General features: G+C 42.4%; 1 protein-coding gene across 1 annotated transcript in view; it reads left to right on the top strand.

The window, feature by feature from the left end:
* Nucleotides 1-23,129, top strand: part of MACROD2 (mono-ADP ribosylhydrolase 2) — a gene marked incomplete at its 5' end in the record, with an annotated part of 899,733 nt that overhangs the window by 857,006 nt on the left and 19,598 nt on the right. Inside the window, 3 exons of the mRNA XM_081997745.1 lie at nt 6,356-6,433; nt 7,054-7,128; nt 7,756-7,845. Of these exons, the coding sequence (XP_081853871.1) occupies nt 6,356-6,433; nt 7,054-7,128; nt 7,756-7,845 (243 nt within the window). The remainder of the gene's footprint in view (nt 1-6,355; nt 6,434-7,053; nt 7,129-7,755; nt 7,846-23,129) is intronic.

Genomic DNA, 23,129 nt, shown 5'->3' with positions numbered 1-23,129 from the left:
TGGATCAGGCTGCACTCGGTCTCGTACGCCTGTCTGTACAAGATTGTGCTGGAACTACAAACTCATTTTAAATGTACTATGTCATATATCGCTGCGGATTGGTTTGAACCTGTGATATGTTTTTTTTAAAGGAGTGTGTGCGCGCGCGTGCACGCATGCGCGTGTGTGTGAGAGAGAATGTTCTGTATCTTCGTTTCAGTTACCTGTCCTACCAATTATTATTTAACCTGACTTAATGATAGGGCTTTCTGGCAGAAAAATGACAAAGCAACTGGATTTAGTACAGGTGAAGAATGGACTCCCCATTCTGCAATCATAGCAAAGTTTCTGTGCACAATACGCTGATTTTAATTCATTAGCACTTAATAAGAAGTAAATTTTCATTTGAAAGTCACCTAAATTAAATCATATGCTAATTAATTTTTAAAATAAAGCAGGGATTAATTATTTCCAGGTGTTCACCAAAGTCCGCGCTCCTGCGGGAGTGCCATTTAAAGCAAGTCGCTATTTTTCTACATTCTCTGAAATGGAGTCAGATTCAGTCAGCTGGAGGGCGTATGTTGTCAGAAGCGGAATTAAGTATATGCCTTGGCTAGTGGTTAGCCCTAAAACTCACTTTGTGCAACCCAGAAGCCTGTAAGTATCCTGCCTGTAAAACAATGGATATAAAATTCCTGTTTGGCCAGCTGTAGTTCTCACCATGGAAAAATCCTGATGTCCTAAAGACATAAATGATTGAGAAGGGATCAACTGAAAGATACAGCATTTCAAATGCAGGGGAGCTGTGTAAATTGACGTAAATTAGGCATTGATAAGTGGGTGAAAAAGATTGACTGAAAGGCCAATATGTTCAAAAAGAGGTGTTTAAAATCAGCTCTTAAGTATATATTAAGACATCTAAATGAATGACCTGATTTTCAGAAGTGCTGAGCGCTCAGCAGCTACCAATGAAATATTTTTACTTCACCCTTGGGCTATGATTAGACCTGGAAAATTTCAGCCTGAAAAATTTCAATTATAGGTAACTGAAAAAGAACCTTTTTAATGGAAGAGTTTCAACATCCCCAACGGTAGCTGTGGCTGTGCATGCCAGCTACAGTGATAATTTTTCTCTCCCTTGGTTAGAAGGCTTTCTATGAAAGCAAATTGGCTAACACAAGCTAAATGGTATGGTTTGGGGTGTTTTTTAAACCAGGTGCATAACCATCTCGCCATCCAACCAAGTGCCTGTTCTCTTAACACCCTCCGTAATGGTCACTTCTTGCTGTACATAATGTGAGTTACTCACTTTTCCTTTTAATCTGACCTATCTGTAGCATTGCATATCCAGACAGGGTCCAGCCCATAAACTACTCAAGAGGTATTATTTCTGCTCTAGCATTTGCCAGTACAGGCAACTGCAACAGCTGACACTAATCTACTTATCTGGTTTATTTAGATCCTACTTATTTTTAAATATTAGCTGACCTGAAGCCATCCAGCTGCGCTCCTGTCAGTCCAACGTGAGCGCCTACTCCTTCCATCTGCCCCCTCTCAAGCCTTACCTTCAGCTGTGCAGCATCTTCTCCTGGGAAGGGTCTAACGGAGGCGGCCAGGGTTTTTGCAGCTTTTTCCTTTCCTAGAGCCCTGTACAACCAAACAGGCCGTGCCCCTGATGGCAGCAGCAGGATGCCCATGTTTATCGTACCAGCTGCACCTGAAATTCCTCTCGCGGACAGAAGGTGAGGTTAGAGGAGATGCCCTTCTGTCAGCTTGAAGCATGAACGGGTCGGAGCATTCCTCGGTGGACCCCACCTGTGGAGATGAACTGCCTGGGCTATTGCCCAAACACTTGCAAAAATATCTCCACAGGTTGTTGCACCTAAAAAGGTCTGTTTTACCAAGCCAGATAAGCTTGGGCTCCAATAAATCTAATCTGTCATAAAGATAGATTAAAATTAAATCTTGGTGGATATAAAAATAACATTTAAAAGTCAAAGCTCAAGAATCTCTCCCTAACTTCTCATAAATCACCATTTTATAGTATTTCATTTGAACACATTTTCCTCGGTTTATGAGGCAAAAGAATACTCTAATCATGTGGCAGCCTCCGTGCACACCATTACCTGTAATTTTAGACGCCTGCTTGATTTCTTTCACTCTGGAAATATTCCAGTCATTTTTCACAGTATCATGCTTAAAAAATAAAATGCACTGAACCTGCTTCTTTCATAATGACCAGCTTTTTCCTTCCTTAATCTTCTTACAGCTCCCTAAAACACCGTGATTTATCTATGCTGTATGCGGGACCCAGGTGTGCCGCACATTAGAAACAACTCAGTAAATAAGCCATACAGAGAGTAGCGGGGGAAGTGAATTTTAAAACATCATTAAACCCACTTAACATTCAGATCTTACCATTTCTCCTGTTCCTTAGCATTTGCAAAATGTTGTTTGAGCAGCATTGCTTTACATAGTAAAAAAAAAAAAGACATGGAAAAGCATGGGGGTTTATGCAGTATTTAGACAAAATATTGTCTGATTATTGGCAGGAAGGGTAGGATTGATAGTTTATTGCAAGCTACACTGTTTTCTTGGTGCTGAATTGAACATATAGTTGATATATTGGAAAAGTAAATATATTTCGGGAGTATTCTGACCCACTTACTTAAAGTCCAAATATTTTCCCCACGGCTTTTTAAAGGTTGGTGCTAATTCCCAGGTGCATTCAACCATGAGACAGTGGTTTCAATACAAGAGAGGGGTGCAGAGCCACAGTCCTTACGTGGACTCTGCCGCTGCAGCCACCAAGTAAAAGCAGGTTTAAAGGAACTAAGGGATCATATACTCTGACGTAAACGAGCGCTTCAGCACTTGATGTGCAGTAGATGAAAGTGGCCTATCTTTGGTTCATTTATGCCTTTAAATGTCATGTTTAGCTCATTCATGTGTGATCAATCATGACATTAGGATCTGTGCTACAGTGTAGTAACGGAAACACCGACTATTTTCAGTCCTGCCTGGAGGAAGGTTAACGCTTGCGGTCCCGATTTGTGGTTACCCAAGGTAAATAGTGCCCAATGTGTGTTATCAAATAACAAAGCGTACTGTGCTGCAGAATAATATCCTGACTTGGATTCTTTGGTACAACTTCACAGTTATCTGTGTTAGGAGAAGACTAGTACTGCTTTATGCCATTTAAAAAAATCAGAGTTAGTTCCCTAGCCTGTTAGAGATGGGTGAAGGCTTTAGGAATGGCCGGATCTTTTGTAGACCCTGGAATCATTCAGGACTATGATACTGGCTTATGCCTGGTTGCATGAGGCTTTAAAGGGCTAAGCAAGCACAGAGAACCAGCTGTGCCCAAGGAATACCACTACCCTACTGAAAACTTGCAAACAGAAAGTAGTGTATCACCAGCATTTGTGGACTTCCCACTGCCGCTTGCCAGCTGAAATGGAGGTAGCACTCTTGCCTCATGTCCAATTTGGGAACAGCTTTTATTGACCTGTGCATTTGGTCTTAAACTTTTACTCTCGCTTGGCTGAGATTTTCTTCATAAATCTGGGTTTATTCCTTTGCTTTATTTTATTCTTCTTAATCCTAAAAGTAAATCTGTCTTTGGACCTTTTGGCTTGAGTATTTGATCTAATATTTGCATTTGAAAAGAAGAAATCTTTGGTATGGTCTTGACCTTCAAGATTTTGCAGAAACTCAGAATCTGCATACTAATGCAACGACTGATTTCTACTGCTGAAATAAGAGCTGCAGACTCTTACAGCTAGGCAGTAACTCCTGCCCATGCTCTGCTCTTTTCAGAAACACACTTTACAAAAAATAACTTGTGCAAAAGTGTCATTGTATATTGCCTGGGATAATTTGGAATCCTGTGCAATTCTAAAATTACTTTCTCGAACCGTGGAACAATTAGAAAACTGTTTATGACCAAAATGAAAGTTTAACACAAAATTACGATCCCGTAAGAATAAACTGTGCAGAGCCAGCTGTGAGAATGTGTGAAGATGTGCCAAATAGCATAGGTGGTCTCTAGCTGTGGTGCCTAAGGCTGGCGCTCGGCACAGCTGTGTGGTCAAACCGCCAGCTGTGCCAAAGGGTGGGAGTAGCGACAACTCCCCACACTGTGCAGTAACCTTAGTTTGCCCGTAAGCTACGTGTTGCTCCACGACAAACAGCAGCATGATGGGGCACATACATCAGCCAAGCACGGGGCTCCTTAAATTCCATTTGTTATTATTGACCAAAGCACGTAATTGTTCTTCTGATGCTGGGATTGATTTTTGCATGAAATTGGAGTCATTCCTCATTCTGGGAGAAAAGGTGGCACCTGTGAACTGAGATTAAAGGCACAAGTCTGGGAGTATGAAGTACAGTGCAATAGGTGTAGGATGAGATAGCTCTAAGGGTCTGATGGGACAGAGCCGCGTGCATCTCTCCCACCCATAGCGGGTAATATCACAATTTATCATCGCTTTTGGCTGTTGGAAGGACCGTGTTTGGGCCCTGGCTGCACGGTACTTAAGGCAGAGGATTTCTGATTCCAGATTTGTCAGTAAGTTCCTGTTACAAACGTGCAACTAAATCATACAGAAAAAGATTACATTAATGTAGAGTATGGGACTACAAGTGGTACAAGTCTTAGATTGTTTGGTGTCCTGAAAGTTTTGTCAAAAATTTCAGCAAAGACAGAATTTCACTTGGTGGGTTTAATGTTTGCTTGGAAAATTCCCTACAGATTTTTAGTGCCGTTCCCATTTGTACCAAGAGGTCCTTCAACTGGCTTTTTGATTAAACTTGGAATTTGATTAAATTCCAATGTACTTTTGCTCTGATTCAGGCTGATAGGCTGATCCCTTGTAACCCACAGCACAATGTGGCATCCTAGTATGACAGGCCAGCGCAGTGGTCCAGCTGATAGCAATGAGTAGCGTTTTAAATCCACAGTAGGGTGAAAAAAGCGCAGCAAGGACAAATTTTAGCAAATTGTACATCAGTGAGATATTCAGCTTTCAAACTTGGATTTATAATTCTATTGTCATGCCATGAAAGAAGAAAGAAGCTGTGCAGGTAATTAAATATTTGCCTTGGGGGATTATTTGCAGTTAATTAAAGCAACACACTTTCAGTGCATACCTTTTCTACAGATTATTAAATTTGGATCAGATGTTAACAACCCAACTTTCTCACTTATCCACCAGAGATTATTCTTGGCAAGTTTTGGGAACGGAGTTTTACAGGGGCATCCTTCGGTACATTGTAAGATTTGCTCTGCTATATTGTAGGACGGGACCTTCCAGAAGTAGAGCCATAACAAGACTGTCATAGTGTAATTTATTGTCATGCACTGTAGAGCCTTCGGCACTGTTACTTAAGTTTTCCATCTAGCAGCGTTTTATAAATCGTTTCAGTCTGGAACACAAATAGTGATTATCTGTTACCATTGTTACGACTTCAAGTGTACGTACCCCTGTAGTTTGCAGAAATGTCCGGTTGGATCCGTGGTGTTTTTAACAAGGGTCAAAGAGAGCTCTTTATCTAGTGAAAGCTGTGTGTTATGTGAATGAGAAGAGCTAAAATGGGTAGCTGTGTTGCTGTGATTTCCTGACTGTGGTGGAACGATGCATTTCTCCATCCCCACGCAAAAACTAAGGAGTGGCTGTTGTCAGAAAACGTCATTCGACACAACAAATAATGCCCTGTGTTTATGAAGACTGCAGATAGCATAGCAATTGGACTTTTGTCATCCCATGTAAATCTCACAGTGCCACTGATTCGGGGTTCGGCTTTGGGCAGTTCATTTTGCTGGTCTCCCCCAAAACAAAAAGTAGTCTTGGCCACAATTAATAACCGTAGGAGTTCTGTCATCAAGTGAAATGAGGCTACAATTTGCACTGGGATTTATAAGGCTTGATGTTTGTCAAGCTTGTGGAAGTCCAACCATGAAAAGTGCTGGCATTGTTCTAAATAAATAAGGAATCACTTTGTTTATTGAGCAGGTGGTTTGTGCTGTTTCTCATAGCTTTGTGCCCCTCCGTTCACTAGAAATAAAATGCTCAGTAGTGCTGCTGATTATTCTTACATGTCCTTTCCTGCCAGCTCCTTGTTTAAGGTTTGCACTGCAGGCAAAAAACTGCTCAGTAAGTATACAGATTTTGAAATCAATTTGAATAATTGAAACCCATGAGTATACTTTTGTAGTATAGAAGTCTGTAGTTAAACAGATAGAAAATCTGTCAGTGTATCAGAATGCCAGATACGAAGCTAGCACCTAAGGGCTACCTGTGTCTGAGGTAACTACCAGACTTTTCCAGCATGAAAACTGCTGCAGGGTTGGTTGGTTTGTTTGCTGTTTCCTCAGACTCCCTGAAAGACTCCAAAGGCGCACGGGAGAGTGACCCAGCGCATCCTATGGGATGTGAACAAGATCAAGCCGAAGGTAAAGTTTTGTATCAAAATTCTTTAAGACAAAAGTAATGAACCAGTTGGGAACCTTAGTTCTTCCAGCATTCAGCAGTTTTCAGCCTGACCTCTGCTGCCTCGCGAAAATGCTGTTGGGTAGTAGAGGTTGTGCGCCAGCCAGTTGTAGTGTGGTAATCTCTGGTGCTGCTGGAAAAGACATGCGTCTCCAAATATGTGGGTTTAACCATATTGATCGTGGGTGCATAGCATTGTTATTATTGTCCTTTTTGTTGTTGTTGTTGTTGTTATAAAAGCCTGTGGGGTGATTCTGTTCCTTCTGCTAAGTCGACTGCCAAGTGCGAGCCTCTATGAGAATCAGTGTGTCAAGGCTGAGCTACAAAAGAATAAAAAAAAAAAATTTAAAAAATTGATTCAGGGTCAGTTTTGAACAGCCATTTAACATACTTAATTCTTAGAGTTTACATAATATTTTCATAGATAAAATAATTCCAACATTGTTCATTTAATAGGAAAAAAGTAGTACTTGGCTGAAAAGAACCGTGCTATATGTTAGGTTCGTGTCCTGTTTTGACGAACTTGCCGTTGCCTGCACGCAGCCATTGTGCTGATGTCATTTTCGATTTGTCATGTTAACAGGACAACAGGATGTTTCTGCAGAGGAGGAGATGAAAACTGGGGCAGATTCCCAAAGCTCCTGCATGGAAATAGAAGGTAATGCACATACCTTGAAACCAAAGATCAAGATTAACAGGCAAAACCATTAGTTATTGCTCAGAGATTATCAGTAGTGTTTAAGTTCCCTTTCTTTCTCCATACCTACTAAGCTAAATATGTGAAGCCAGGTCTTCTTATGGTAACTCTAAATTCAACCCTGAGCAGGGGAGTATCTATGGATTCTCGGTGAAAAAAGCCGACTTCTTAATGACTGTGACTGTTAGAGAAAGAAGTGAACGTTGCATTTCTTATTCCTGATGACAGGCACTTCAGCCTTGTACGTTCGGAGCACTGAATGCTCTGTCCCCAGTCCAGCAGGACACCTGAGTATATGTGTGTCTGGGCTTGCAACGAGTCCCAGTGAAGGCCTATGCTTGGAGCTAGGCACGTGGTGGGGGTTGTGCTAAATCCCAGAAAGCTCAGCATCTTGGAGGATCAAGGCCTTGCTCCCAACTACAGCCGCTTGGATTTCCCTGAGACAGCTTTTCTATCTGTACCCTTGGGGAAAAGGAGCCTTTTCCCCCACCAGTGTTTTTAATGGTAATCTCTCTAGTGTATGTTAATCCTTTTATGTCCGTTCTGAAAAGCCTTACTGTTCATCTTCTTTTCATGAAATTTATTCAGAGCCATTGTTGAACCAAGAAGACACAACAGAAGTTGAGGTACCTTTGATTCATGGTGCAGAGGATAAAGAAGAAGGAAAAGAAGGAGGAGGTGAGGCTACTTATTAAACAGATTGAGACAGAGAATGCTGCTGGGCTAAAGTTCTCCTTTTCTATTGAAAGGAAACATGGAACATAAAAGCATTATTTTTTTTCCCATGAAAAATCCTTTTTTGCCTATCCTTGAGTGTTGTTTTGATATATTGGACTTGGATTTACATAGGACAATAAATGCAAAAAAGCGCACATTCAGGTTCTAAAGTGACTTTAAAATAAACACTCTTCTCTTTGTTGGTTTTCTGCATTAAAGTGCATAAGGCTGATTAAACAACCGATTTATGTCCATTTAAGTACCCTCTTGATCATGTTCACTAGAAGCGTCGAGACTATTTACAAGAAATGGGTATGATAATTATTTGTGAGTTCATTAATAGAGATTTAACTAGTAATTAACTGAAACTAGTAATTCTGATAAAGAAGGTGATGTTTGGAGCAGGAACACAGAGTCTTCCCGAAGCAGTAATTTTTTCTGTGAGTAAAGTATTTAAATCCTTAGTAATGCTTTTGCAAAGAAATGCAGAAGTTTAATTTTAAGTGTTGGACACTTCTGGGAACCCTACATTCCGCTCATCATTTGGAACAGGCACATGATTATATAAAAAAGTAACATATTATGTAAATAATTCTCTAATTGTAAAGTAACTGCAAGTTAATAATTATATGGTCATTCGTAGAGCACAGTGATGAACTTTACAGTTCCAAATTAAAACGCAGACATGATTTTTATTGAAAATTCAGGTCAATACTAACTGTGTTGTCCTAATTATGAACTCCTTTTCCCAGCCACTTTGACACCAACTTAATTGCAAACCTGCGTTTGTAATATTGACACTTTTCTTCACTGCAAACCCAGGTTAATAGAATCTCTTTGTTCATATACAGCTAAACAACATTTCCTCTCTTTTTTTTTTTTGATTGCTTAGCCAAGTTGAGACTAATCACATCTCTTTTTTATCAGTCATGTTAATGGTATTGGTTTTGTGCTTTATTACTGATGGTGAAATTAGAATTGATATAAACCTTACTTCAAATCCAGGTGAATGGTATTGCGCTACCTCAGTTGCAAATCCAGGTTATATAATACAAGCTCACTCTGATTGCAAATACCAAAGTCGTTATGTTAATTTCCTTCTAATAGAAATTATTTACATTTTATTTTATGCCTCATCAAAAGCAAGTTGGACAAAATGTACTTTCATTATTTGCACATTTCCTTCTCTTTAATACTTCAGTGTCCCCTGCAGCTAGTCACTGTCATTTAGTTCTCAGTGGAGAGATTATATTTTGCCATCTGTTGTACCTACTATTAAAATGTGCAACGGTAAGGAAGCGAAGGTAATGTCAGAAAAGGGTTGTTCTTGGCACTTTTCCTTTTCCTGCCCCTGATTTAAAAGCTTTCAAGTACTAAGTAAAAGGTTCTTTCCAAACATTTTGGAACATGTTCCTACCTGGGGGCTCAGGTATTGCTCTTCTACAAGATTCGTCTAATCTAAAGCTTGTTGAAGTTCACAGAGGGACTCTCATTGATTTAAGTGAGATTTTGGTCAGTTCAATAATAAGAGGAGATGATGTGTTGAGTCTGCCTGCAGGGTAACAGCACTTAGGTAACTGCATGTTTAGCTTCTTCTGAATGTACTGTCTTTGGGTCAGAGACAATAACTGGGTGCTTTCTCAGGGTTTTGAGAAGGAAAGGAAATTAAGGCTTTCCCTTGCTTTGTTTCATTTTTATGGTATAAGAACATGTAAAGCACCCTCAGTGCTCATCTTGCTAGATGCTTCCAGTTCAGGTGGGCATATACTCTGCCACGTGAGCTTTGAAAGTTTGCCACAAAGCAAGGTGGATCTGGACAGAGAGAGGTAAAAAAAGAAAATCATCTGAAGTTCAGGCTGATAAAATAAGATATATTCCCTAAGGAGAGACTCCTTTTAATGGAAAGAGATTACCTGGCATAAAACAGAGATTTGATCCGTTACATTATTTCATGTAACCCAAGTGCTACCTCATAAACTAATTCAGTTAAATAGTTTTCCAGCAGGATCCACAGTACATTTGCCATACAACGAAATGGCATATTTTTGCCTAAGAACACATGAAAAAAGCTAATGTGGGACTGCTAGTCCCATTTAACAGAAATACACAGGTCTTAAGTGGTTTTGACTTGCACTAGACCTACATGCATAGCCAAATGTAGCAACTACTATAGTGCAAACTACCTGGTCTTTCTGTTCTGCGTCTGATTCTTCTTCTGTGTTACCAAGCTCATCCTGGAGCAAAGGGTAGCATGTAGCTGCCTCTCTCCCCCCCTCTCACCAGGACCCATTAGATTAATGGGAGTCATTTGTGACTTGTGCTGTCCCCAGCACTGGAGCTGTGGAAGCCGCTAAATGACCAACAAAGATCAAAGTCCCTTTTCCGACCTAAAGCTATGTTTCTGCTTAGTTACCGATTGCGGCTTTGAGGCGTGCTAGGAATCTTTTCAGTGATCTGGTTTTCTGTGGAAAAAAATGACTGTTTCTTGCTTGTTTTGAGATGTGTCTCGGTTTTCACAAACTTCTGACAAACCATAGGTAAAGCTTCTGATCTAATTGTGCAAGTTTTACTACCAGCTCACCTATGTGTTTTGGGGGATTTTAGGGCTTGCAGGGTCCTTTCTCTGTAGCTCATTTGGCTTCACAGCTCCAGGGTCCACACTGTAGTGCATATTACCAAGCAGTCGTGGATCCTGGCGCTTTCGAGGTTCTGGGGTGCCGGGAGCCCAGAGGAACGAAGAATCAAAGTCTTGGCAGTCTCACTACTGTTTCCCATTGCCAGCAGTAAGAAACAAGCCAGATTACCCTGAAGAATTTAACAATGTAAGGCGCTGTGTGTGTTTCATAAAAACCTGCTGTTGCTTTTTCCAAAATCAGTAATAAAATATAGCATGTGCCAACTTATTCCCTTTTTTCCTACTGTAACTTAAAGTTATATATTACTAGGGAGCAACTGAAGAAAGACAAACTAAGATGCCTTTTTAATTTTTTTCCAGCTACTATAATGCACTCATTCTAGTTCAGAAAATAATAATGAAAATCTGTGTTTCTTATAAGATTAGGGAATATTCTCAAATCCCTTTATTAAAAAGCAGAGTAAGTGGTGATCACTGACCTATTTGCTGACTAGGTAAGTGTACACGCTTTTAATAGACTGTTCGGCCGTCCCTTTATACCTACACTTGGAAATAGTCCTGTCATGTTGTAATGACAGCATTTAGTCGTAGTTTTAATCAGCACAGTTTTTCCACAACGCAATTTGCAGCACCCGGGAATAAAACTCATGTTTATTTGTGTGAGTATGTAGCCATTTCCTCCTCTGAGCCTGCTCTCCCCTCTATCTTCTTATTTCCCAACTCTTTCTATCTCCCTTCGTAAAGACATTAGCTACGATGATTTCCCTCACTGATCATCTCTGGAAGTTGCCTAACTCTTTGGAGGATAGGATTTCTGTCAGAGCACTGGAATATATGATGTAGCTGTTACTTCTCTGTTGGCCATTTTCTGTATTCGGGCTAAAGTATTTTTTCTTATTGTGCTGTTTGGAACATGATTTGAGCTTGACCTGGGATGTTTCTCCACCCAGGAGACAAATTTAGAGTGGTTAGGTAGCATCCTCCCTGGGCAAAGGACACATTTATTTTCTGTTGGACAAGTCCAGAAGTAGGTTGTTGCTGAAGCACAATCAAGGAGCAAAATGCCATCATTAAACGCCTCTAAAAAGGATATTAAAGGGTCCAGGGATTTAGCTTAAGAACAGCATGCACCCTTTACGATTAGTATTTCTGTGCAGTTGGATCTTAGCCTGTTTGAATGCTGTGTTTAGGGAACTGTATTATCCATCTTTTTTTCTGTATGAACCATGCAACGTTGAGGCAGGCTTGGGAATGGGCCGGGGGTGATTTCGCAGTTTAAATAATTTGCAGTTTATGTGACTTCCGTTGCTGGTCTTCTGGTCAGTGCCTGTTTACTGTAAATTTGAATTCTGACTAATTTCTGTTCTAGTTAAGCCCATTTTTGCTTGGCGGTCTTTACTACACGAATAGCTATGTAACTATGTAGCCATCATTTCATCCATTCTTCCCTTAAACAGCTGGATTTTCAGGTCATTTACCCATGTGTACTTTAGCAAGAGAGATAATTTTATGGCATAGTCTTGGAGAGAATTAAATATTCCAGAACCTGGAGGAAAAGAGCTCTCAGCTTTTTATAGTTTCAGTCTCGGGCATTTATAGGATTTTACATGCATTGGTAGAGTCGTAAATATTGTCAAAATAATTACTTTCTTTGATATGACATTGTGGCTATAGAGAAACAAAATACTTCTTGAGAAAGATCTTTTTGGACAAATATGACATCTTTATTCTTGAGTCATGGCAATTGTAGCTACCTTTTATTTCTTAACCAAATTTCTTTTCAGCTTCAAGTGGAGATGGATGAGAGATTTTGAGGGGAAAAAAAAGATATTTTAAAAAAAATCTTCCTTATAGCTCTTTAAAAATATATTTTCTTTTTGCTTGGAAAGAAAAGAATGCAAAGAGATTTGGAGTCTTGTGGCTTCCTGAAGATCTGATACAAAGGCTCCAACTTCTTTTATTCTGTTGCCCAAAAAAGAAAGGTATAAATATCCCGAATCAAATACAGTGTGTTTGGTCTTTGATAACAATCCATACTGAATGGATCAGATGACATTTTTGGGGCTGTTGCAGAATAGTCTGGCCTTAAATTTGAAATACATCTTTAAAACCTACTTCTGACAGGTATTGATATTTGACAAATAAAAAGAAAAGAAGGTGCACCTTTGGGCCTTTTGCAGAAATACTGGAAGCACTGTGGAACCAAAACATTGCAAATGGGTATTTAAACTCACATGTCTAAAGCTAAGCTATGCAGAGAGTGGACTGTTGCAAATTCCAGTTGGAATTAGCTGGAAGTACACTGTAACAAGATTATCAGATAATCGCAGGGAAGCCAAAAAAAGTGCCTTTTTCCAAGGGGGGTACCTTTAGGTTTTAAGAAGCCTCACTTAACGTGCCTTTATTATCTCGAGAACGTCACCAAACTCAAGTGAACTTTGCGGTTGCAGTATCAGCCAGATGAGGAGCTTTTGCAACCAGATTCTTCTTGCCAACCTGCTGTGGTCAATCTACGGTGGTCCGAGGGCAGTTCAGTGTACACCTCCCAGGGCAAAGCGTTTTGCTCTTCTAACGGCGTCACAGCTGTACAGAAAAGTATTTCCAGGTAATTCCTATGCCTTGTGGACGTAGCAAAGGCCACAGCCGTAGGCAGGGAAAAGAAACCTTTTAGCCTAGCGAAAGATTACTTTTTGATGGGGAAGGGACCTTTTTTGCAAGTTGACAAACAATATGTTGATTTTCATGAACGCACATAAAATGTTCTGCGTAGGTATGGAATCGGGGTCGCTTTGCTTAATAGCCTTGCGAAGACTTTTAGGTTTTGGTCCCGGTGTCTGTGGCTGTATTTGTGGTGGCTTTGTCGGTGCTGAAGTGGGAGGTCTCCAGCCTCTTGTACCGGCAAAGTGCAGTTGCTATCAGCAATTGCTTCACTTGATGGCAAAGGATCAGCAAGATCATTAGAAGGAAGTGTTGCTTCTGTGGACCAGCTTTGCTGACCTGTGTCCCCTTGCGGGCTGTCATGACCAGCGGCATGCACCAGCAGGACCACGGAGGTGATGGGGTTCGTACATTTTCTAAGCATGGGCTGGTGCAGCAGAAGCCATACGACATCGGGCAGCACACGCTGCCCAAAATGACGTTCCTTCCCTGCTCCAAAGGAGGTGGCAAATTGGATGCAGCCCCCCTGCAGACCTTCCCTAAGGGTGCTGCCTGGGCCATGCTAAGAAGCACGGTGCATTGGCAGGATGGGGTGGTTATTATACTGTCAGTAGTCTGCTCCAGATATTGATTTCAATCTCCTGGGGGAAAAAAAAGTCTTTTTATTTTTTTCCTGCTGCAGAAGGGATCTGTTTCTTTTCATTACTATCTGTATATCAGATTCTAGCCTGAATGTATGTAAAGAATAGGTGGTGCAAGATCAATTTTGAGTTTTAATTATTTTTCATCTCTTTCAATGACAAATGATATTTTTTTTTCTGTGTGCTTTTCTAATAAAAAGTAGAAAACATAAGGAATTTTTCAGCTTAAACATTTTCCCCGCTGTCACAGTCACTTTATGTTATCGGGCTTGATGGTAGACTACAAGACAAAAAGCCGAAAGGGAAGAAAAAAAGAAACAAGAAAAGGGAATACTTTAACAATGATAGTGTTTAAGTTTCATTGTGTGTGTTTGATTGCTTTCTTCATTGCATTTTCAGTAGGCAGGATAGAAGCACTATTTGGCAATTTTTATTTCCTTTAAAAATACCATCTCTTTGTTCTTGCTGAAAGTGTTGACAATGCAGCCTTTGTTTAGTTTAATTAACTCATGTTACAGTGCTAAATTGAAACACACTCAGCATTAAATCAAATAAAATATGTTTTAGAACTCTTTTCCATATCCAGAAAATAAAAAGAAATTTAAAAAATTAAATCATCTGAGAAGCTGGAGGAGAAACTGGATATTTTTAATGGAATATTTTGAAGTGCCATTTTCACTTTTATTTTCCATGGTTGGAATGCCAAAATATATATAAAGTCATAAAATCCCACTGAAAAGCAGATGCTATGAAGTCATTCTAAGTCCTCATATGTTTATTATAGTGTTACATGATGTTACATGTTTTGTACTTGTGAGCTACAAGGCCTAAAGAGCTTTAAGATACCGATAATGCCCCTTTAGCATATGAAAACTGGAAAGATAATGGAATCCATACTTCATGTGACGGTGTCCAAATCTCCTAGGCTTTGGTTTTAACTCAAATCTCCAGAGAAACAGCGGTGCCTTATGCAAACGATATGCTTATCTCTTTCAAATCACCCCAAGGAGCAAGTGAAAGGAATATGGGAGAGACACTGACATCTTAGAAACTTTTTCCTGTAACATATTGAAAAAGTAGGGCTCACTGGCCAAGGACCGCGCTGTTACAGATGGCATCATAGTTAACAGTATATCTGGAAATTAGCTTTAGCACCTCCGGAGAAACGGCACCATTTTAAATATACTATACAGCTACGGAGGCGTCTGTCTGAACAGCGGGCTTAACTCTTGCTTGCCGACAGTATGAACTTTGGTCTTAAATTAAAATAGGTTCAGCAGACTGATGGTGGGGAGCTACACAAGGAGAGAATTTGATCCCTCGTGGACATATTTTATGTTCTTGTGCCCTGTCTGCTACAAGAGGAGTTTTCATTTTGTTATGCTCTGATTTATTTTGGAATCTTACCTCCTTTAATGAAGTTTGTTTGATATACACAGATCCAACTGATCTGGCTTTGGGAATTGGGAATTCTGTGCATGGATTTACCACACTACCCAGGTTGTTGCAGTATTTTATAGCTATTTCCTAAATGCAAATGGCCACAGGCTTAGGGCAGCAGAGAAAGAAACGGCACTTAGCCTGTGATTTCCGTGAAATAGAGCGAGTAGAGCGCAGTCATAACTAAGTGTGGGGAAAAAACAAGCAGTGGGACTGGGGAGGGGATGATTTGGGAGAACTGTCTTTTATTTCAAGTACGGAGCAGGAACAAATTCAAAGCAAGCAGCATACGTCCTAGAATCAAAAGGTTCCCTCGCTTGTTCTTTTGGGGAAGCGGGGGAACAACATTGTCACTTCTCTACTGTCAGTAGCAGTAGTTGTGCCCAGTGGTGTGGGTGCGTAGTTAACCTTGTTCTCATATGAGAACGGTCGCATTTAGTCGCTCTGCATACTCTCAGGTGGGTCAGGAGGCACACTTTCTGATTCAGCTCTGCTCTCTCCATCCCCGTGCTGTTGGCCCTGTCGGGGAGGTACGCCGTGGCTTCGTAGGTGCCCTTGCTCCTGGCGCTTAGGAGAGGAAAGGCCAGTGCTGTACAAGGAGGGACTATTACACGGGGAGGTGGAAGGTGTGTCTACAACTTGTAAAGGGGAGGTTGCCTTGATAGGGCATGACCCCGACTGAGATTAAATCTGCTTCTCGCTATTGCAGACCCAGAGCAGGAAAAATCCCCCACGATCTCATCCAGACCTTTGAAGCATTACCCTTTCCTCGTACCTCTGGATCTCCCCTTCCTTTTTTCTGCCCGTTACTCATAATTTTTTGGCAGCAAGTTTTCTGTCTCTTCACCCTTTCCTAATGCAGTTGACAGGTGAGTGTTTTTTCGAGCAGATCTCGCCATCTGGAACAGCTTTCCTGTGCTTGGTTGGTTTTCATCACATTTCACCTCCAGATGAGCATGTGAGGTCACCACCAGTATACCTGGCCCATAGTGTTAGCCCAACAGCCCAAGCTGACCCTGTCTCTAGTCACCGTGAATGATCTGCCAGGGAGGAGGCTAGCATTTCATCTCACCTTCTACACCTCTTTGACTGCACCTGTGTCTTAATCATCTAGTAGTGTATCTCAGGAGGGTATCTGCAGGAGTGCAGCTCTTTGGGATTTTCTGTTATTTAGCAAAAAGTTCAGCATCTCCTTTTTGGGGTCTTGCATAAGCTCTGGAGGTCCTTTCCTGGAGCACTCCAGTGTGCTGTGAATGTGTTTGCAGCTGCAATTAAACCAGTCCAGCAAAACAGGTGCTCTGAATGATGCACTTTGAGTTGCACCTACAGGTTATTTATGGGCAACTGCAGAAACACCTGGTTTTGTTTGAGAGATCCAAGAGAAATGTGAAGGATACAGAATGGCATTGTCTTTTACTTACCCATACGCTTGCGGGGATGCTCGTAGTGTAATTGTTCCATACCTGATTAACACTGTTCTTTGCTCAAATATTTATTAAGGATTTTTCTCCCAGGTTCAGAATCTACTTATGACTTCTGTCCTGAGTTTTAAAATCCGTAGTTTTCTGCAGTTGGTAAATTTCAACCATGAAACGCCCTTCGTTATTGTTTCGCTGGTGCAGGATCTTTACCGTGAAATGTTGGGACACGTAAGCCTTTTGTCTCATTATTCCCCTTCGCAGATGTGCAGCCTTGTTTGTTTGTTCCCCAGTCACTGGTGTGAAGGGCATAGCTCTGTCAGTGATCATAGCTACCGCAGAGGCCAAAACCGCCTTTATTCCATTTACAGCATCCTGTCAAAAAACACTCAATGCCTACATTACCTGACAGCCTTTGAAAGACGGCATGTTTACACGTTCAGCATTTTCTCTGTGGAGGAAATAAGCAGTCACTTACAGGCTATACCATTCTTACCTGGATAGAAAATCAGTTAAACTGTGTTCTGGATTCTGAGAAGAAAAAGTCAATAATCTTTTCTTCATTGCCCCCTGGTTACAGCTAACAATGGTATATAGTTAGGGGATCAGGGTGGCAAAGTCACTGTCTCAGTAGCTGGAAAAAATTGAGATTCCCGATTTGTGGCCAAGACCTATCATGGTTACAAGGTGTTTCATCAGTTAAAATGCATTCACTGGATGTGTTTGTGTGATCTGTCAGCCTGAAACATAGCACAAAAGCGTCAAATGAGCACAAATGGAGATACCTCAGGTGCTTCAAAATAAGATGTCACTGTGCTGAAAAATCAGTACCTAACTCCAGCAGCTCGATTCAAGGAAATTAAATTGGCTGATTCTTCCAGCTGTCGAGGCAACAGGGAAGATTATCAGAAAAGCTTGCAGACTAAACAGGGAGGTAGTCAGCAGAGCTGTGTCTTAGCATCTTCGCCTCTCTGGGGTGCTGGTGCCTGAGCATGGTGCCTCCATCAGCCCAGGACCCAGACGGTCCAGAGAGGATGGACAACTGAGCAGGGCTTGTTCTTTTGAGTGTACAGCAGCCACACTGCCTTACGTTTTGCTTATTCCTGAGCGTTGAAAGCGCTCCACAGGTCACGCGTTTTTGTTGGCGGTAGCCTGACATGCATGGAATAGTTGGAAGGGGCTTTCCCTCATTGCTGCCTGGTATGGGACGTCTAGGACATGAGGGTAAGGGTTTGACCCCTTCCAGCTCAGAGAGGGACGAGGACTAAAATTTATTTCCAGTCTGCTCTGATCAGCGGGGTACGAGGCCAATGGTAAGCACTGGCACGGCCACACTCCCTCACTTGGGTTTGAATGCTCACGGCTGCAAGCTTTGCATGGCTGCTGCAATACGTCTCAGTTCAGTCGCTGGGCCTGCCTCTTGGCATCTCACCTCGTGTGTTCACTGAGTCTTGGCCTGGTCCCTACCAGCATACCCAGTCCTTCCTTTGGATATCAGGAGCTCCTCCCTGGTGGTTGTGTTAGTCTACAAAGCTGGATCTCCAAAAGAGACCAGAGTCATGCTCTAATTTTCTGGGGCCTCGTCCTTGGGATAGCAGATATTTTACAGTTCTTCTTACATGAGTTTAGCTGACAACTCCCACACTGGTCGTGGACTAGCAAAACTGGCATCCTCTGTGGTTTTGTCTGCCTCATCTCTCTGTTCCAGAGCAATAACTATCCAGTGTGTAGTAAGTACAGCTATTTTGGTCACTTTAAACAATTGTCAATTTTTTAAATGCCTGTCTCGTCATAAATCCGCTTGCACATAGAAACCTGAGTCTTGAACTCCACGATCCACACCAGGTGAGTCAGTAACCGCACGGTGGTACTGCAATGCCCCGCAGCATCAAGGGTCAGCTGGAGCAGAGCTGCTTTTCAGGTAAGCGTCCAAAAGTTTGGATGCTTTTTTAGCGTGGTTTTGAATTTCCTGGCCCTGCAACGTGGGGAGGTCGGTTGAAAGAGAAAGAAAAAGGAAAAAGTCATTAAACAATATTTCTAATACCGCCTGCTTCCAGTATTCTGTAGGATGTGGAGGGGAATAGATTTTCTGGATGCAGTTCTGCTTGCAGATCCAGCTGGCTCTTGAAGTGTGTGAGCATGAAAAGCAGATGATAAGAAACACATCTATATCCGGTACCTATCTGAAGGAACCCAAGCTATCTTAGAAACTGATATATACAGAGATCACAGAATCTGCCTGCGAAACCGTTCCCTCTGGCATTAAACGCAGCCAATGTTTAACAGTACTGCATTAAAAGTGTGATAGTTTAAGACACAGGAATTCTTTCCAAATGAACCTTCAAGGGGAGCTTAGTGGAGAGAAATTCATGTTGAGATTTGGCTGAAGAATAGGGTTAATGTCATTTGTTCTTATCACAACTGCTACGGGATCCGTAACGACCGCAGGTAGTCGAGGCCTGGGTTGTACATCTGATCCTCAGACAGCAGCGCAGTACCGTGCGTTAGGTCCCCGGTACCGCTTCCTTCTTTTAACGAGGTCTCCCATCCAAGGATGGATCTAGCCTGCTCTTGCGCAGCTTGTGGGTCTGACGGGATCACAGCACACCGCCAGAACAACCGGAGAAGAATCTGCCGGTGGGAGGGGAGGAAATCAGCTGCGCGTGTTCGCATCCCGAAGCCCCAGTTAGTATAGCGCTGCTTTTTGGCAGGGGTTTGGTCACAGCTTCTGGTGTCGAAACCAGCTTGCTCTTTGCTAGCCTGCACCTGTAGTCAGCCGTAGCTGCATCCAGCTGCTTTGAGAGGAGAAGGCAGGGCTCTTCACCTGGATCGCGCCGGCACGTTCGCAGCCCACGGCTGACAAAGCCGCTTAGGGCAAAGGTAGCTCGGATTTTGCTCCGGTGTGCGAAGTTTGCCCTCTGAACGCTGTGATTTTCTCTAGCCGGCCTTAGAGATGGGAAAACACAGATGAGCCTGAAGCAGGCCTGAAGAGGCTGGAGCACATCAGCTGCTTGCCATATTGATGAAACACCTGGGGCATTCATTTTGAAACCTAAATGCAGGCTGTTCACCTGTATTGCCAAGTACAACAGAAGCTTCCTTCTGGCTGGTGGGGTGGTATTAATTTAAAGGGAGCACCATCTGCAGGGCCTTGGAGAACAGCAATCGAAGGGGAGAGGTAGAGAGGTCGCCGGAAAAAGTCTCCTTCTCATCCGAGGGCCTCGCTGCCCCCATCTATTACCTATCATTTCTAATTAGCGGACGTATCTTGGGAAAAGCTGCTCCTATTTGCTTTCTTGCAGATGCTGCTGTTTTTGCTGAGCCTCCAAAGCTTGTTTCGAGGGCTTTCGCAAGCATTTGGAGCGGTAATGGTCTCAGTGACCCAGTAATTAAAGGAGTCCTGTACCTCCTCGCTGCGGAGAGCTGCCCCTTTGTCCTTCCTCTTTCTTCTCTCTGCAATGCCACTACCAGATGGTCGGAGATTTTTCACCCTTTCAAAAGCTTTGTGTTTTTCCCATCTCATCAAGCATGTCTCAGCCATGCTTAATTAGCTTAAGGCTTTTCACCCCCCATCCCAATTCACCCCCCGGGAGATGAGTTAAGGACCTGAACAATTTCAATAAAGAGCTTGGAAAGCAAATCCTTAGAGACTAGGCATATCTGCGGGAGAATGTAATGTTATTTAGTGTCAGGGACCAGTCGTTTGTTCTTCTCTCCCTTCCGTCTGTCTGTCTGTCTGTCCGTCCTCCCATCTATCCTTCTGTCCATCTTTGCTTTCCCATTCTTGTCTCTCAGAATATTCAGGGATGCCCCTCGGTTCTTGGCAGTGTTTGGCAGCGTCTGATGGCTGGTGGTATGCCGAGGAGGGTTGTTGCCCTTAGGCCAGCACGAGGGTACTGTTGCTTTTAACCTGTTTTAATCTGTTTAAGTCTCCCTGAATAAAAAATGGTAAATATAATTAGCCAACCAGTGCTATAAGACTGTTGGGTTGGGGTATTTTGGTTTAGGGGTTTTTTTTTGGTTTGTTTGCTTAATTCCCAGACTTGTTTGGAACTAGCTTATGAGCTTTATTTACAGATCAGAGCAGCTGAGATGAAAGCTTAGTTAATTAACAGAAACATAAATTTGCATCTTGCTTTGTATTTGACATTGAACGGCATTTGTTTCTGCATTGTCACATACGCACTTTTATTATTAATCTCCGAGATTTAGCTATACGACTGCAAATGAGATTTTTTTTTTTTAAATCAAAACAACTCTTTCCCTTCTTCCCTCCCTCCCTATAAAGCATGAGAGCGAGCTGTTTAAGCATGTGAAGGACAGATTTTGTGTGGGATGTCGGATACCTCAGAGGTACCTGCGGACATTTGCCACGTAATTGAATTCAGTGGCTTGTGTTTCACATTTATAGGCAAATGAGAGCACTCAGCCATCAGGTGTTTGTTTCACAAGAATTAAATACCTACTAATTTAGCCACTCTGGAGACAAATATTTAGGTATAATTAAAATGGCTAGCTGTAAATACATGAAAGTGTCTGTGGATGATGGAAAAATGTGGGAGGGGGTTTCTTCACAAACATGGAGGACGTGACCTCAGTTACTGCACTTTTCTCCCTTCGTGGTATATATAAAGCAGATGTTGCTGGGTGCACACTGCCCGGAGGAGAGCAGCACTTTATATAAGGCTAGATTGAAAGGCGGTTCTTACACTATTGCAATTCTTGGTATTTTTTTAAGTCGAGGGAAATAAAATGCAAAGAGTGTGGCTAAGTGAGTGCACGATGTAGTTTTGTGTCATAGGGAAGGCCCGGAACATTGCTACCTCCATTTGAGTAACTCAGGCTGTCGTTAAACAAAGAGGAGTGCAGCTCCCCGGTGTATCGACATTGCTATTTACAGACTACATGGTAATCTTTGAAGTGCTAACTGGCTTTTTTTTAAGAGAGATGCTGCATTTTGCTTTTATATTTGTTTTCCAAAAAAAGCAATGTTAGTATTTTTATGATGGCTGGTGCTTAGCGGAGCTCCTCTGTGTAAAGATAACAAATGAGTTATGCGACCTGACATTCTCCCTGGGAATGTGCTTGGAACGAAGCAAGCCAGTGGCGTTTCAAAGTCTGCTTTCAAAGTAGCTGGTTATCTACTTTGTTCATGGCAATTTCTAGGAAATGCTGTTTCTCTGGTATTTTGCACCTTCTCTTAATTGACTGGAAGGTGGAAGAGTCTTTGGGCAAAGACCCCAGGACCCAAAGCACGAGTATGCCGAACGAAATGCACCACTTGAAGCTGCTCCATGCTTCGCCGTACCCCTATCCCGTCTGATAGTAGTCAGGCCTGCTGCAGGTGTTGGAAATGGAGTGAGTGTAACCCTTCGAGAGCAACTGCAGCAGGCACAAATCGCCAGGCACGCTTCACAATTAGCGTCTCGCTTGTCCTCTCGCTGCCTTGCTGCTGGGAGTTGCTAAGGAGGCATTGCCCGGAGCAGCAGGGTCTCCCCAGTTACTCACTGAGCAGCCCTGCTGCTGGTGATGGGTTGTCCCCACGTGGGGAACAAATCGGAGCTGGGAGCATATGTCCGCAGAGAAGCTGGAGAAAGGGGCAGGAGGCCGGTCCAGCCGTGGCTGTGCTAGCCAGGGTGGCCAAGGACGCCAGAGAGGCTGCCTCCCAGCGGCCCCCAAAGCCTCCGTGACAAGGTTCGTGCGAGTTCTGTGTTTCTACAAAATACTTTGTCTTCCGTCTAAAGCTATATATCACCAGGAGTTTTGTTTTGCCAAGAAGGCAACTCTTTTTCCTCATTTCACCGGTGTCTAGTTTCCAGAGACTTCGCAGGTTTGTTGCTGTAAACCGTCACGTACTTAAACTCACTGGCCCACTAGCAGCCCTTGAAAGACTGAAATAAAACCAGCTAAGGATAGAAAACCGCCTTTCCCGAGGCCTGATATTCAAATCCCTTTCGTGCTGCCCTCGGGAGGGTTAGTCTTTGGTTATAAGCTCCGCTCTGTCAGCGGAAAGCCAGCTGCGCATGACCACAATGGCAGCACCCCAGGGGCTGGACTTTAATGATGAATGAATGTCACAAAACGCTGCTACGTGGGCTCGCTCTGGGGGAGGTAATTCTGTGTACGGTACGTGATCTATGTCACCGGGAGACCTTATCGTTTCTTTCAGCTATTTGCAGAGTTCTTTTGTGTCTGGGCTGCGGAAGGAGCTGCATTAATTCAGAGTTAGTAAACATGAGGACAGGCAGAAATAAAATGAATCTGAACTTTTAAGCTTGCTATAGCAAACGTGCCGTGAGAGTGAAGAGTTGGTAAACTGAACTTAGCGAGCTTAATTTGGGTCTATTTTCATTATACTTTCTATTGTACCATAATTGATACGCTATTAAGTCGTCTCTCAGGTTATGAATTACTGATGTATTAAGGAAATGAAACTTAAGCGAAGAATTTTGC

This window comes from Phaethon aethereus, assembly GCF_964289735.1.
Source record: "Phaethon aethereus genome assembly, chromosome: 3".
In the NCBI taxonomy this organism is placed as follows: Eukaryota; Metazoa; Chordata; class Aves; order Phaethontiformes; family Phaethontidae; genus Phaethon; species Phaethon aethereus.
Note: the sequence above shows the minus strand (reverse complement) of the source record. Positions and strands in the feature narration are given on the sequence as shown.